General features: G+C 36.5%; 3 protein-coding genes across 4 annotated transcripts; 1 reads left to right on the plus strand and 2 right to left on the minus strand.

Moving 5' to 3' along the window:
* Nucleotides 1–4,366: 4,366 nt before the first annotated feature.
* On the minus strand, nt 4,367–5,429 carry LOC107610828 (AAA-ATPase At3g50940-like). Its single transcript, XM_016312823.3, has 2 exons — nt 4,904–5,429; nt 4,367–4,828 (listed from the first exon to the last, which is right to left on the minus strand). Exons 1-2 carry the CDS (start codon nt 5,261–5,263, stop codon nt 4,490–4,492), a joined length of 699 nt encoding a protein of 232 aa, XP_016168309.2. The 5' UTR covers nt 5,264–5,429; the 3' UTR covers nt 4,367–4,489.
* Nucleotides 5,430–7,015: 1,586 nt separating this feature from the next.
* Nucleotides 7,016–11,206, minus strand: LOC107612575 (14-3-3-like protein D). Its single transcript, XM_016314264.3, has 6 exons — nt 10,943–11,206; nt 10,267–10,573; nt 9,848–9,935; nt 8,252–8,361; nt 8,024–8,172; nt 7,016–7,290 (listed from the first exon to the last, which is right to left on the minus strand). Exons 1-6 carry the CDS (start codon nt 11,016–11,018, stop codon nt 7,229–7,231), a joined length of 792 nt encoding a protein of 263 aa, XP_016169750.1. The 5' UTR covers nt 11,019–11,206; the 3' UTR covers nt 7,016–7,228.
* Nucleotides 11,207–11,299: 93 nt separating this feature from the next.
* Nucleotides 11,300–14,677, plus strand: LOC107612574 (uncharacterized). Of its 2 annotated transcripts, none has more exons than XM_088496478.1 (3): nt 11,300–11,858; nt 12,425–12,937; nt 14,094–14,677. In XM_088496478.1, exons 1-3 carry the CDS (start codon nt 11,604–11,606, stop codon nt 14,328–14,330), a joined length of 1,005 nt encoding a protein of 334 aa, XP_088352604.1. In that variant the 5' UTR covers nt 11,300–11,603; the 3' UTR covers nt 14,331–14,677. The 2 variants fall into 2 exon arrangements, with proteins under 2 accessions (XP_088352604.1, XP_088352605.1); XM_088496479.1 differs by having other exon boundaries at nt 11,337–11,858; nt 13,688–14,677.
* The last annotated feature ends 268 nt before the right edge of the window (nt 14,678–14,945 follow it).

A 14,945-nucleotide genomic window follows, 5' to 3' on the forward strand; every position in this document is an offset into this window, starting at 1 on the left:
TACTACCGCTACTACCCAGGCGTCATAGTCTCTGACCTGGAGCAAGTGGGACGAACCACAACCCTTGCTACTACCCAGGTATCTCAAGCATATATTCATTCAGTTCCAGCCATCGATCAACATCCATCTCAGCCATACGGCTTAAATTCATAATTCATAGTCAGCCATACGGCCCATAACTCATTCGGCAATCAGCCATAAATCAATATCATACACAGCCATTTCGGCTCACGGTTCAATCCAGAACCAGCCAATATTCATAATCATACACAGCCATTCCGGCCCATAACAAAACAACACTTCAACCATTCAACATCATCAAATTCATAAAACCGGCATTTAAGCCACAAATCACTTTTCTCAAGCCATTTCACTTTGAAATCAAATTTTAACTCTTTTCAGCCTTGGCTTTAAAGATCTCATTTCTCAAATCATCTCAGGCTCATAAGCCAAATTTACTCAAAATGAGTTCCTTGTTTAAAACAAAGCCACTCTCGGCATTCTCTTTCCAAAACTTCCAAAACCATGGCAACTTAAGGATTTATTTCAAAGTATTCAAAATCACCCATACAACAATGGGATTTTATAACAAAAGTTTCTCGGCAGTGTCCCAAGTCTTTAGGGAAGGTCAACCTATATCAATTCCTTAAAATTCATTGAAACTCTTAAAATCATGGATTCTCGGTTCAAGTAAATAAAACTGAATTTATTATGAAACCGACCATACAAAATCACAAGTTCCAACCCGGTCCAAAAATCAACTCATTTGAAAAGGAACCGGTTCATTTGAATCAAACCACTTTCAGGTTTCTTTTTGGAATCCATTTTTCTAACTCTTCCAAAATGCCTCAAACTTAATTACTCAATCAAAAGTCTAGATTCCTTTGAAATCACTAAAAGCTCCTTTTTATATTGAAATCAATATTAGAGCATCATTCTCTCCTTCAGTGATTCAAACGGTAAAAATAGTTCATTTCTAAATAAGTCAAACTCAAGGCATAAAGTTCACTAAATAAATTAAGCTTGAAAATATAAATATTCTCTTAATAAATCAAATAATACAACTTCTCAAATCCAATCCTTTTTAAATAACTTTTTAAACAAGACTAGGATTTTGTAAAAATTTCGGCAGCACCTCCCCTAAAACTTGAACTTTTGCCACCCGGTTCAGGTCCCAACTAAACCGTTTCTCATTCCTTTTCAACAGCTCAAAACCAGAAATCAATTCAAAGCAAGCTAAATCCAACAGTCGCCTCAGTGGCATATCTCAAGAAAACCATTTCAAAGTCAACTCAATATCAACTGATTTAACTCATTTCTAAAGCTTTAAAGAAACGGTTCAGTAACAAATCATTTGTCCAAGATCAAGTCAATTAAAGTAAACCAGGCTGAATTCAAAAGTGTATTCGACTTTTCACATCATCAAATAATTGACTCAAATCAAATCAATCCTCAAGGGATTAAACTCAGATTTCAAATCTTTAAAGAATCACTTCAAAATATTACATTTCACAAAGCCGCACAACAATTCAGCCAAACACACATCCATAATCATTCGAGTCAATCAAATAATACATAAGATAGATACAATCACTAAATACACCATATCTCACATCAGTATCAATATTTAATAATTCTGATAATAACTATAGTTTTCGGAAAGCGCCCCTAACTCAAAACGTGAATTCCATAACTCAAACGCGTCACAGAGTCCTTTCTGCCTCAACCCGAAATCATCAACAACCGCAACCTCAGCTTCAAGCCACATCCGCAATAACCATAGCGACATTAATCGCAGCATACAATAATCAGGACTCGACCCCACGCTATCAGAACTCATTCATTAACCATACACAACAAAATACTAAAGCGAGGCTCTCAAAACAGGAATACTTACTGAAACTAAGAGAGAACGGCTGAACTGAACCGGGGCGTCCTCTGAACCGGTTGGGTGGTGGCCCCCGGCAGTCAGCCCCAAGCAGCAGCGGTGATCTGGACCACACGCAGCGACGATGAAGTTCCAGGAAACTCAACAGAAGGGAAACTCAACTTAAAAGCCTTACTGGCAGTGGAGCTCGGTGGTGGCAGTGGCGTTCCCGGCGGTTGAGGCTCGGCCAGAAGCTCCGGCGGCCAGAACAGCGGCACGGCTTCTCCCTCCTTTGGCAACAACAATAGTGGTGTTTTCCGGCAACCACCGATCTCCGGCATCAGCAACAGGAGCTCCAGCTAGGCACCGCGGAGCAGCAAATCGGCAATGCCGTCGGCCAAGGTGCGACGATGAAAACGCCCTCAACCGCGGTGAAACGCGGCGGCTATGGAAGCTCGGCGGCGGCAAACACCGAATCGGCGCTCACGGCACGACAGCGGCGAAAAAGGGTCCCCTTTCGCGCATCCCTCTCTCTGTGTGCGAGGATGCGACGGTGGCCACGCGACTCCTCTGCAGCGACGGCGGCCACTCCTGTGTTTGGCGCGGTGGCGACTAGGGACTGGGTGCAGCTTCAGTGGCGACGGCGGAGCAGAACAGCGCGGTTCCCTCCTCCTTCGCGACCTTCTCCCTCTCGCCTGAGCTCTGACGCGACGGCGTCGCCTTCACTGGCAGCATTGGCAGTAGAAAGGCTTCCTCCATGCCCGCGAGGATGATGGCAGCGAGGCGTGAGGCACGGCGGCAAGGTGTGACATAGTGGCGGCAAGCTGAACGGCGGTATAAGCCCCCTTCCCCCCTTCTTCTTTTTCCTGATTCTACCTTCCCTTTCTTTTCCTTCAGATACTGTGTGTGTGTTTAGGTTAGAGGGCAGCAGCTGCTGCTGCTGGTTCAGAGAGGGGAAACGGGTACTGGGTCAGGGTTTTAGGGTTAGGATTTTTGAATAAAATTAGGGTTAGGGGCATTTTGGTAATTTCAAATAAAGTTGGGAATAATATGGTAATTGAAACCCAAATTAAATCCAACACTAGAGGTATATAGAAAATACTACTTGCTCATCAATTTTTTACAAATTACTTTTAATAAAATGTCCAAATCAAATAATTAGAAATAATATACTTACTTTCTTCATTTTTCCAAAATAGCAAAAGTAATATTTAAAATATTACTTATCTAATCCAAATCGTATAAAATCCTTATTATTTCATAACTATCAACTTTATAATTCAAATATAGAAAATAATCCAATAATTATAAAATTGGATAATAATCATAACTTATCTCAAATTCAATAAATCGAAACTTGCCTTAATTATCTTTAATAAAATAATTTCTGAAATTAAGGCTATAAATAACCATATGATTTGAGACTTGATCATAAAAAGACTTTTCAAAGGTTCTGGATCTTACAATGCGCGGGTCTCATTCTAGTTTAAATTAAAATACATTGTTCAAATTAAACAAATGACTACTTTTTTTTCTATTTGATGATTGTATCAAAGAAATTTTCTAATATCTGGTTTACATGAGGTTGTTTTCGTTTTAAAAAGAGAAAATGACAAATCGATCCCTGATTTTTTTATCTGCAGACATTTTTAAGTCCCTAAATATTTAAAAATATATTTAAGTTCCTAACTTTTTTAAAATCTGGACACATCGATTCCTAAGTTTAATTTGTCCCATTTTAAAAACTCTTTCACGTCTGCATCCGTATCAACTAGGTCAATAGAACAGAGTCACGTTTGATTTTTCCGTTGGGTCTAACAGACCAAATATAAAGGATCGATATATCCAAATTTTAAAAATGTCAGGAACTTAAATTCATTTTCAAATCGTCAATGACTTAAATATCAACAGAACAAAAAGTCAATAACCTATTTGTCTTTTTCTCTAATTTTTTTAAAAAAATTGCATAAAAAGAATTTTTACACATATTAGAGATCAAATTTATGAAAATTTTATCCCAAGGCAACACACACTATATATATATATATATAAGATCGTGACTTTCGTAGCGCAAAATTAAAGCGTTAAAAACGTAATGACATGGCAAAATCAAAGTAACACTAAACTTTTCCTATGAATTTAATATCCTTGAAAGGAACTTAAAACTTTACACCTCCAAGTCTCATCTTTTTAAATAATACATATCCAAGACTTTTTATTAATCAAATCTAATTAAATTGGTCTAACATAACAAAAATCAATTATAGACTTATAGTTAGCATTATTTCAAGTCTTATTATTTAATTTGGTTGGACTTAATTCATAAAAAGAGTTGGATGTGTAGCATTACTCTATTTTTTTACCTCCAAAATCAAAACTTACATACACAAGTCATGAACAACATTCATGAATAGCATTATTGGTTTCTTGTGATTCAAGAAAGCTGACAAGCTCTTGAAGAGGGTCGTTAGCACTAAGGTTAATTACACTACCGACACCTATCTGCTCCTCCGGCCTCGGCCAACCCAACTCTGTCTACTGCCTTTATGTGCGAACGAGCTTTGGCTTTCTTGTGATCGGCTGTCACAGGAACTCTCCCAAGACACCGACATTAGTACCTTGTTATGCAAGAAATTGACAAATTCTTGCAAGGGCTCTTTGAAATTGATCTTTTTTTGTTAGTTCTTCTGCAATTTCTGCTGGAGTAACCCGCACTTCTCCTAAGAGCCCTTCAATCTCTTGAAAGAGATTGTGATGTGAGATTCCAAGGTAGTTGAATGCCAATTGTTTAAAAGCAGAGAAAGTGCAGTATGACAAGTGAATGTGCATGTCCATTCTTCCAGGCCTTGGAAGAGTAGGATCAAGCCTCTCTTTATGATTTGTCGTGAACACGATGATTCGTTCCTCGTTGCAGCATGACCATAGACCATCTGTTGCATTCAATAGCCCTGGAAGTGTTACCTGTTGAAATTATCAATTATTTCATTCTTCATTACCAAAAATGAGTAATTATATAATGAAATAAAAATTGCAAACCTTATTTTCTTCTCCTTCTTCTCTGTTCTGCAGCTCTATACTGCAATCAATATCTTCCACAACAAGTAAGGAAAGGTTATTCATCCGAAGCATTAGATTCTTCAAGTCCAAATTGTCATCTACACCAGCGAGATCTAGATCATAGATATCATAGTTAAGATAATTGGCCATGGCCGTGATGAGGCTAGACTTGCCGGTCCCTGGAGGACCATAAAGCAAGTACTCTCTTTTCCAAGCTCTCCCAGTTTTTTCATAGAACTCTTTGCCATTCAAAAACTTGTCCAAATCATCAATTATTTCCTTTTTAAGCTTAGAATCAATTGCAATTGTCTTGAAACTTATGGGGTGATTGAAATTCATAGCTTCTCTTTTCCAATAACCTTCACATTCATGTTTGTGAAGCTTGGCAACCAAGTTACCTTCTTTGATGGCTTTTCCTCTTTCCAACACATAAGGCAAGTAAGAATTCAAGATCTTCTCTTTGTGTTTCCTGTGAAAGCTTAGCTCATAAGACCTTATTTCTGGTCTCAGTTTTCGCTCATACTATTATGGTATCTGTATACATTACAGACAAGCTTCCACCTCACTTTGACTCCATCGAAATCATCACATACTTCTTGGTTTTTATTAATGACGAATGCGAGTCTCTTATCATCTTCAGATTTTCCTGCTTTAACTCTATGAGCTGATTATTAGAATATCATAATTAGGAAACAAAATCAGGAAAATATCAAAGAAAGATTAGAAAAAAAAATCAATGTACTCTTAGCGTACTCTTGGTCTATATATTGGTAAGAATCTTGTAATCACAGATGAAAAAATATGAATAATAAAAATAATACTTTTCTAAATAATTCTTCGTTTCTTTCCTAAAACTCTTTGTACCATGGTAACACTGAGAGGGTGCCTTTGCTTCCTAAATAGGCCTCTGCAGCCTCATATAATTGGTTCTTTGACAGCCCTTGAAATTCTTCAATCACAATGCTGAGTTGGGAAGAGAAATGTTGTTTAATGCCATGAATTTGTGAGGAAAAAAAGCTTAGGACCTCATGAGGACGAATTCATTGGCGACGCTTCGAATTAGCATAGCTGAGGCTGCAACAGATCTATTGAAGATATTAGTGCAGTGACATTTGATATCATTATTTTTCTATTTTGGTAACTATTGGACATTATTTTGATCAAAATGGAATCTGACGTGGCCTAATTTTTCACTAATAATGAATTTTTGATCAAATGCAATATGGGGTGAGCTAATTTCACCTAAGATCCTAGGAATGATATAGTATAAATATCATGATTTCTATTACAAGGACATTTTCTCATAAAGAGGTTTCAAATTTCAACAGTTTCCCTGCCTACCACGTATATATTGAAGACTTTTCTGGATTGTTAATTTCTGATTTATCATTTAGCCCTTTTATTAACTATGAAATTTGCACACTTTCTTGGTTGGCCTTGATATTTCTAAAATATGGCTTGTACTTTTCAGGTTTATTACCAACTTATGTTTTTTTTCCCATGTTACCACCTTATGATGACCTGTTCAGTTTGAAAAAATCAGACTTATGCCATTTTTCATTTCTGTTGGGTTCTACAACTTGAAACATTCTGAGTGCGAGAAAAAATAAATATTTTTAAAAGAAAGAGGCTCTATTGTGATTTAAAAAAAAATTTCATACATAAAAAATCAATTAGAAAAAAAAAAGAGAAATCTAGCAGCAAAAGCTTGATCACAGTGATTAAATATGATTATATTCTTTTTTTTCTTGATTTTTCACTGTACATGCACAAGATAAAATTCAAACTCCTAACACTTATTAAAACAGACTAATGAATTAACCACTAGACTAATCCAAGTTGATTTATAACATTTTTTTTTAGTAGCCTATTGTAATGCACTAAACTTAAATTATGTTATACTTTTCTTTTTTGTTTATTCAAAATCCTTTTCTTGCACCACTCTTCTTTTTAACTTAAAAAATATTTTTTTTTTCACTACGTTAATACTGTATTGCACAAATTAGGACAGGCTCTAATAGTCTAACTATTATGCTACCTATCTGAATATTAGGACAGGCTCATCATGATAAAATTTTTCAAGGGCTAATCTTTGGTGGTATCAACCAATTTAATTTATAACAAAGCAGAAAAAAAAAAGTGGAATCACAATGTGTTCCAAATCAATAGGGTTGTTTGTTGCAGAAACTTAAGAAGACTTAGCCAACAATAGCAATGATTCAAATGTTCTCTCAAGCTAAAATAACAATTAACTCAATGAATGTTTGTGAGGTGCATCACCCAAAGTTGACAAGAACAAACTATTTAGCAGCCAACCTCATCTTCTGCTTGACCACCCTTGGCTGTGCTTTCCAACTTTTGATCATCTGAAAATGCAAGTTTAAAAAGTTATGACAAAGTAACTATAATTAAGCACCGATAAAAGTTTATGCTTCAAAGGCGTAAAATAAAAATTATCAAGGCCACATAAATAAGTATTGAAAGCAGCATCACTCTTTAAGCATTGTCTCAATAGATGGGGTTGGTTACATGAAACGAATGATGTCTAAATGTTTTATCATATTCATAAATCATATATGGGTTTAAATCATTCACATTTATATCTCTTTTAATAATTTCCTCTAAAGTTTTCTTGGATATCTCTCTACCTCTACCTAGAAGACTACCCTCCCCCAGATCCACTCTTGACTCTACTAACTGGAGCCTCAGAAGGAAAAGGCCTTATTTGAAAATGTCGATAAAGGCCAAAACTAGATTCTACCTTCTAATTAAAAGATTTTCAGATATGATGCAAGAAGTGATATAAATTTAATAGGTTTAGCAATGTTAGAAATCTAGATGTCCTTTGCATCTCAAAAGACAGGTTGTGCAAAACATTGTAAATAAATGGAAACTGTGTTACGGCTATGTATCGAGAAATCTTTTGCGCACTTATTTTGCCTGGTATATGAAGCCAACACACACTCTTCCACCATTAATTGGGGTATGGGACCGACATATAAGGGTGTATGTCAGCTACTCAGCTCAATGTACAAGATAAGAATCGGCACAAATAACACAACTCCTACAGTCCTATGTATGTATAAGGATATGTCTTACCACTATCTTCTGGGACATCAGAAGTCCACAAAGTAAGGTTGTCTCTTAAAAGTTGCATGATCAAGGTACTGTCCTTGTAAGAGTCCTCATTCAGGGAATCCAGCTCCAAAACAGCATCATCAAAGGCTTGTTTCGCAAGGTGGCATGCCCTGGAGAAACAAAGATAGACAACATAAGAATCTGCCACTACTTTTGTTTGTTCTCATAAGCAGAGCAATTTCACTATACCTTTCAGGTGAATTCATTATCTCATAATAAAACACTGAGAAATTTAGAATTAGACCCAGTCGGATAGGATGCGTAGGTGGTAATTCACTCTCGGCAGTTGTAGCAGCTGCCTGCAAATAATCGTTAACTCAATAGTTTCAGTCTTCAGTGCTGAAAGTTGTGAAGCTTTCTCCGTTATTCACGAATAATTTGAAATACGACCTTGTTTGGGAACAAGAAAAGAACCCAGACAAACATAGCATGAAATGAAAAGCTGGTGCAAACTCCAACAATTATGACAAGAAGTAAGCCTGATGAATGGACTTGCAAATATTTCCAACCAATACAGATTTAAGAAATATACCCAAATACTAAATTAACTTATAACTGTTAACTGCAAATCTTATGGTGGCTCAGTGCACTCAATTAAACAGATCAAACTTAAGCAGAAGGAAAATGAAGAACATCCAACCTTCTCCAATAAGCAAAAAATATGAATGGGGAATTGAAAGTATAATCAAGGTTGATGTAGAGGAAAATGAGCTTCTAATGTATGTTTGATAATGTTACAAGTGATTCTACTTAGGTAGTTAGAAACATAGCGGTGCACCACTGATAATGTTTGCCAACTCTCTACCTGAAAATTTCTGGATTGAAGATTAATTTCCATTAGCATAAAAATATGAAAACTTGGCATAGAAACTATCACGTCTCTTACACCTAATCTGCCTCCCAAACAGAGGTAGTTTACTCATTCCATCAGTATAATCGGAGCTTGATTTTCTGAGACTGCAAATAGCTTTCTGTATCATGTGAAGTCCTACTTCGGTCTAGAAGATATCAACTAGCTAAGCAAAAGGTTCATTGGGGAGAAACAAAAGAATCTCTTGACTCTTGCTGTTGTTCGGGGAGGGGGCAGCGTCAGTTCCATAACAGCCAAACAACTTGAGAAAATTATGAAAGATTAACATATGGACCACACCCTCATAATGCATAAAGAAAAGTGAATTCAGTACTAGTTGCAAAGTTAAATAAACAAACGTGTGGAGTTCCCTAATCAGGCAAATAGCATAGATCAATAAAAACGTTGAAAGTAACTTCAAATTTGCAGAGGATTAATTCATATCATACGCCAATTACATCATACCTAATTCAATATTTCAATATAAACACAAAAACGTTCAGATAAACTCAAGCCTTAATTAAAGCATGGTGTACAAGGTAATCCCAAGTGGCAGGATCTTATGAGCCAAAATGCGGATGAATCGGAAATGGATCCTCTCGTGAAGATTTCACATGACTTGGTCCTATTTTGATGTTCACTATTAACCATTAATGAGGAGTCCAAGTATGGGATGATAAGAGAATCTAATAAAAATCAAAACATGATCAAATCATCTGAACTTTTCAGATGAGGAAATCCATTTCCAAATGAAATCATATCTCTCTAACCTTCTAACACAAAGCTGTGAAAGGATGACAATTTTTCTGATAAATTCAGGACTATGAAGCTTTGCCTTCAACTCATATTCTAATAAACATCATTTCAATTTTACATCTTGTGCTAAAAAAGGAAATTCGGAAATTCATTCCAACCTAATTAAGTGAATAGAATACCTCATATGCTTTAAGTGACTGATCTGCCACCTCTTTTTTCTCATCACCATCTTTAAATTCCGCTAAATACCGATAGTAGTCTCCTTTCCTGCATCAAATCCAAAACTCAAAAACAGTACATAAACTGCCATAATCTAACACATAACAAAACATAACAACTTAAAAAACCACTCCACCACAAACAATTCTGCTTAAGTAGAAGTTTTGGCAGAACCAATTTAGTTAAAATTTTAATTTTGATGAAAAGTGATTTACTTTGTTAGCTCCTCTAAAAAGTGGTTCCCACATAAAATAAAATATTTTCACTTCTGACAGAATCAATTCTAGAGGCATGGATTGATATCACAAACTAATACGCAAACATACACGAAAACCAGCCAAAAAATTTTACACACACTAAAAAGAAGGCATTACATTACATTTTATAGTAAAAAACAGTGGACTCAGCAACATTAGTGGATGGGATAAGATGCTCATCTAAGACAATCATAATGTCACTGCAAATTTTCGAGAGCTCCAACTCCACCTTGTGCATGTATTCCCTTATGCGCTTTGCATTTACCTCATTGCCCCTTGACTCTTCCTTCTGCTCTATCTTTGACAGGATCCTCCATGAAGCCCTCCTTGAACCCACCACGTTCTTGTACCCAACAGAGAACAGGTTCCTCTCTTCCACACTCAGCTCAACGTCAAGCTTCGCTACCTTCTTCATGGCCACCACCATTTCTGCATCACCAACCCCATGTTGCACACATTGCACAAACTTTGAAAAAGATTCCAAATTTTTGTTCTTTTTTGTGGCTTTTGCATAAATGACTATGTGGGCATGTAAAAAGTGAAGTATGAGGTATGAGTGTAATTAATGCATATGGGTGGGAAGAAAATTAAAAAAAAAAAAAAAAAACGTGAACCTTTTTTGCAAAGACAAACTTTATCAGATAAAAGGAGTCCTTGAAGAAAAACAAAAAAGAGAAAGTGGGTAGTTTTGGAAAGTGCTGAAGAAATGAATGAAAGTGCAATGAAGCATAAAATGGAAGAATCTGAAACAGTGTCCACACAGAGAGAGAGAGAGAGAGAGAGAGAGAGAGAGAGAACCATCATAGCGTTCAGCTTGCTCAGCTAGCTTAGCTATGTAGACGAAGTTCTCACGGTCCTTGGAAGAGGAAGCCATTGTTGTTGTTGATCTGAGCTTGAACCTGTTGTTCTCTCTGGTTCCACTATCTCACTCTGCTCCCAGTGTAGTTAGACTTGAGAGAGAGAGAGAGAGAGAGAGAGAGAGAGAAAGAGACAAAAGAACAAGGAAACAAGAGTTTAAAGAGAGGGGGGACCAAACTCAAGAAGTTACAAGTGGAAGGGAAACGGTTGATACGGTTTTCAGGTTTTGAGAATTTATAGGTGACCGGCTATTAACGGTGACACAGGGAGAAAGAAATTAAAATGACATACTTTGTTATTTTTTACTTATTAAATTTTAGCTATCACTGATGTTCATTGTTGTAGCAGAGTAGCAGTTATTAATCCTTCCAGATCTTTCTCAAGGTTTCTCTTCCAATAAAACAGAAGGCAAAACGAAGGCAGGGGAACCGTCAGATTGAAATACCAAGTGGCCATCGAACGGAGCCCCATCACCCACCAATGTCTTCCAAAGTAATTACCCCACTCGCCACCTGACAGCTAACACTTGCCCTTCCACAGTTCCACTTCTCACTTCCCTCCCCTTATCTTCCTCTCTTCAATCTTCATTTTCCTCTCCAAAATGGCCACTGTCTTTAGAACCCCCATTCTCCGGCCAGTTATCCTGCCGCCGCGCTCCTCCTCTTCTTCCGCCGCCGCCGCCACCAAGCCCTCATGCGTTGCCTTTCCCTCTTTCAGACAAACTGCTACCCGCAGAAGGACCACTTTGCGGTTCCCTTCAATTCCTTCCCTGCGCTTCACGAAGTTCGCCCCTTTCGCTTTCGAAGGAGACACCGAGGCCTCGCCTCAAGTTCAAGAACCTGAGCTTCAGCTTGAGGTGAGTTTCAATTTGGAATTAAATTTAAGTTCTTTTTTTGTTTCCTTTCAAATTTTGTGCGGTTGGGTGAAATTGTAACCTAGTTGAATTTTGGATTGCAAAATTTCTTGGTTTGAGAAGGACTGTATTGGAATGAGAGACTTTTATGTTGACTTACTTTGAAGTAGTGTGTATCATACTTTGCATTTTGTGATGCTATATAAAATTGAGGCGATATTCAATGGTAAATTGATAATATATGATAGTTTTATTTTAATTGTTTATGATACCTGAGGAAAGCTATCATTTTGGACCGTTCCAGAATACAAATTTATTTTGGGCAAACTGTGACTCTGAAATTATGAACTTTAGATTGTGGTTGGATAGATTATTTTGAAAAAGGAAAACAAAAATATTCTGGTTTTGTTCTTTTAAGAAGCTTATCTAAGAATCACACACAATGCATACCTATCTTTGATATTTGCAACTTTGATTATCTCGGATAAAGAAAATGATGAGTCAAGAGTTTTTAGGATTAGTTGATTTTCCATGTTCTAGCTCAATTTTCTGGTGAACTCTTGTAACAGGATGGTGCTGTTGATGTAGAGGACAGTGCTGGCCATAATGAGGTTAGTGAGGCTGATGAAAGTGAGGAATCTTCACCCTTGCAAGAGTTACTGCAATCTTACAAAGAAGCGGTAGCTAATAATAATGAAGCCATAGTTGCCGAGCTGGAATCATATTTGAAGTCCATTGAAGATGAGAAAATAGGTCTTGAAAGGAAAATAGCTTCGTTATCTGCAGAGTTATCAATAGAGAAGGATAGGATTCTAAGGATTAGTGCAGACTTTGACAATTTCCGGAAGAGAACCGAGAGAGATCGCCTTTCTCTGGTCACTAATGCACAGGGGGAAGTTATGGAGAGCTTGTTGCCTGTATTGGATAATTTTGAGAGAGCAAAAACTCAGATCAAGGTGGAGACAGAAGGAGAGGAGAAAATAAACAACAGCTATCAGAGCATATATAAACAGTTCATGGAAATTCTTACTGCACTTGGAGTTGAACCAGTTAAGACAGTTGGAAAACCCTTTGATCCATTGGTAAGTTGGTAATCAGTTTATTTTATTTTATTTTATTTTTATTCCCAGGATGTCAAACAAATTTGACTTTTCAATTGAGGAGAAAATCTTATTATCATGTAGGTGATAATGTTTTGTCCAAAAATAGAATATCTCCCACCCTCTTTTTTTCTTTTTAAATTTTTAATAGTAGGATAGTTTTGAAACAGTTAGTATTTATTTAAGTTGTGTTAGTAGTTTAGTAAAAAATACCCATACACTTGCCAGTGTAATTGTCAATTTCATTTGGGGACACTTTGCTCTTATCCTGTCTGGTTTGTTGGTTTGAGATGAAAATGGAGTCCAAGGTATTTTAATAGCTTCCATTGTTTGAATTGCTTAAATTTTAGTAGGATGGAATAGTTAGTGACGGAATTATTTCCTCCCGATTCCATTACAATTTCCAATTTTTTGGTCCTCCCGATTTGGGTGTCTTGTGATAGAACCTATTTTTTTTATTGAAACAATTAAGTAAAAAAAATTACTCTATTTTCCTGTTCCATTACACAACCTTGTGTTCCATTCTCCTCTACTGCATTACTTACCATTAATCCAAACATATTGAGTTCTGTTTGACTTGTTCAATATGATTTGTCTTCCTTGGATTATCACTGGGATTTTGAAGTTCTTTTCTCCTTATATGAAAATTATCTCAATGTTTTAGAAGTATATTGTTGGCCCCATCATTTCTTCTGCATTTTGGCATAATGATGTCATACATGATTGATGCAGGCACAGAAACCAGTTGGCTCGAAATTCAATCAACTTTTTCAAACACTTAATCAAGCTTATTCAGGTTTCATGAAGACCTGGATTCGTTTTTAACTCGGCAATTCTTGATTATTTTGAGCCAACTTGGTGAGTCTGAATCTGTATGACAAAATTGCCAAAAAAGGAGAGCATTGTAGCAAATTATGTATGTGAATCTCAACACATATTTTTAGAGAACTATTTTTAGCTGGCTGCTATAAGATTATAGAACTTTGAAATTGCTTGCATCAGCCACTTCATTGAATGAAACGCAATGCATTAGTCTCTTTGAATATTTCATGTAGTGATCTTCAGAGGTATGAAAGACTGATTGATATTCATGATAAATTTTTCTGATAAATTATAATTTGCAATTTACTTGTAAAAGCTACATGAAGCAATTATGCGCGAGGATTCAACTGAGTTTGAGGATGGCATCATAATCCAAGAATTCAGGAAAGGTTTTAAACTTGGTGACCGACTTTTGCGACCATCAATGGTGAAGGTATCAGCTGGTCCGGGACCTGCAAAGCCTGAGCAAGCACAGCAAGAGGAGCAAGTCGCAAGTGAAAATTCTGAGGCTCTTAAAGAAAACAATGGTAGCACAGAAACAGAGTCTTCTTGAAAGGTCAAAAGTCACCTTTTTGCCTGGATTCAGTTTTGTACAAGTATGTCGGTTAAATCTAGAGGAACATAATGTTGGATGTTACTCAAAGAAATGTTTCAGCCAATTTTTCTTTCAAAGAAAGTATTATCTGTGAGGTTTTGAATTCTGATTTCAGATTTCAGATTTTTCAGCTTTCATGGCCTTGGTAGAGAGATGACTAATTTTTTACGGAGTTACTGTTTTTCTGCAAGGACCCTGAGTGTCACAAATTTGCAACTGATGAAGTGCTTTGTACCATTTGTTAGGAGTTTAATAGCATGAACTTTCAAATCATTCGATTAAAGGTCATTATGATTTTTTGACAATTTTTTCACCACATTACTGTTGCACATTTCAAAGCTAAAGAAATATTGCATGATGTAGTGGTATGAATTTGGATTCCTGTTAATATTTGGCGTTTTAATGATGAAACAACGAGTGATGGTAATTATAAACTGTGTGTACCCCCGCGTGTGCTGGTGCGTCTATCTTTTTTATTTTATTTATTATCCAAGAAACTAAGAATCATTTAATTAGTCAATTCTATATCATAATCGGGTTATATCACGTTCATATATTATAGTAGGAGGGGGA

This window comes from Arachis ipaensis, chromosome B8 (assembly GCF_059453495.1).
Source record: "Arachis ipaensis isolate K30076 ecotype BB chromosome B8, ASM5945349v1, whole genome shotgun sequence".
Taxonomy (NCBI): Eukaryota; Viridiplantae; Streptophyta; class Magnoliopsida; order Fabales; family Fabaceae; genus Arachis; species Arachis ipaensis.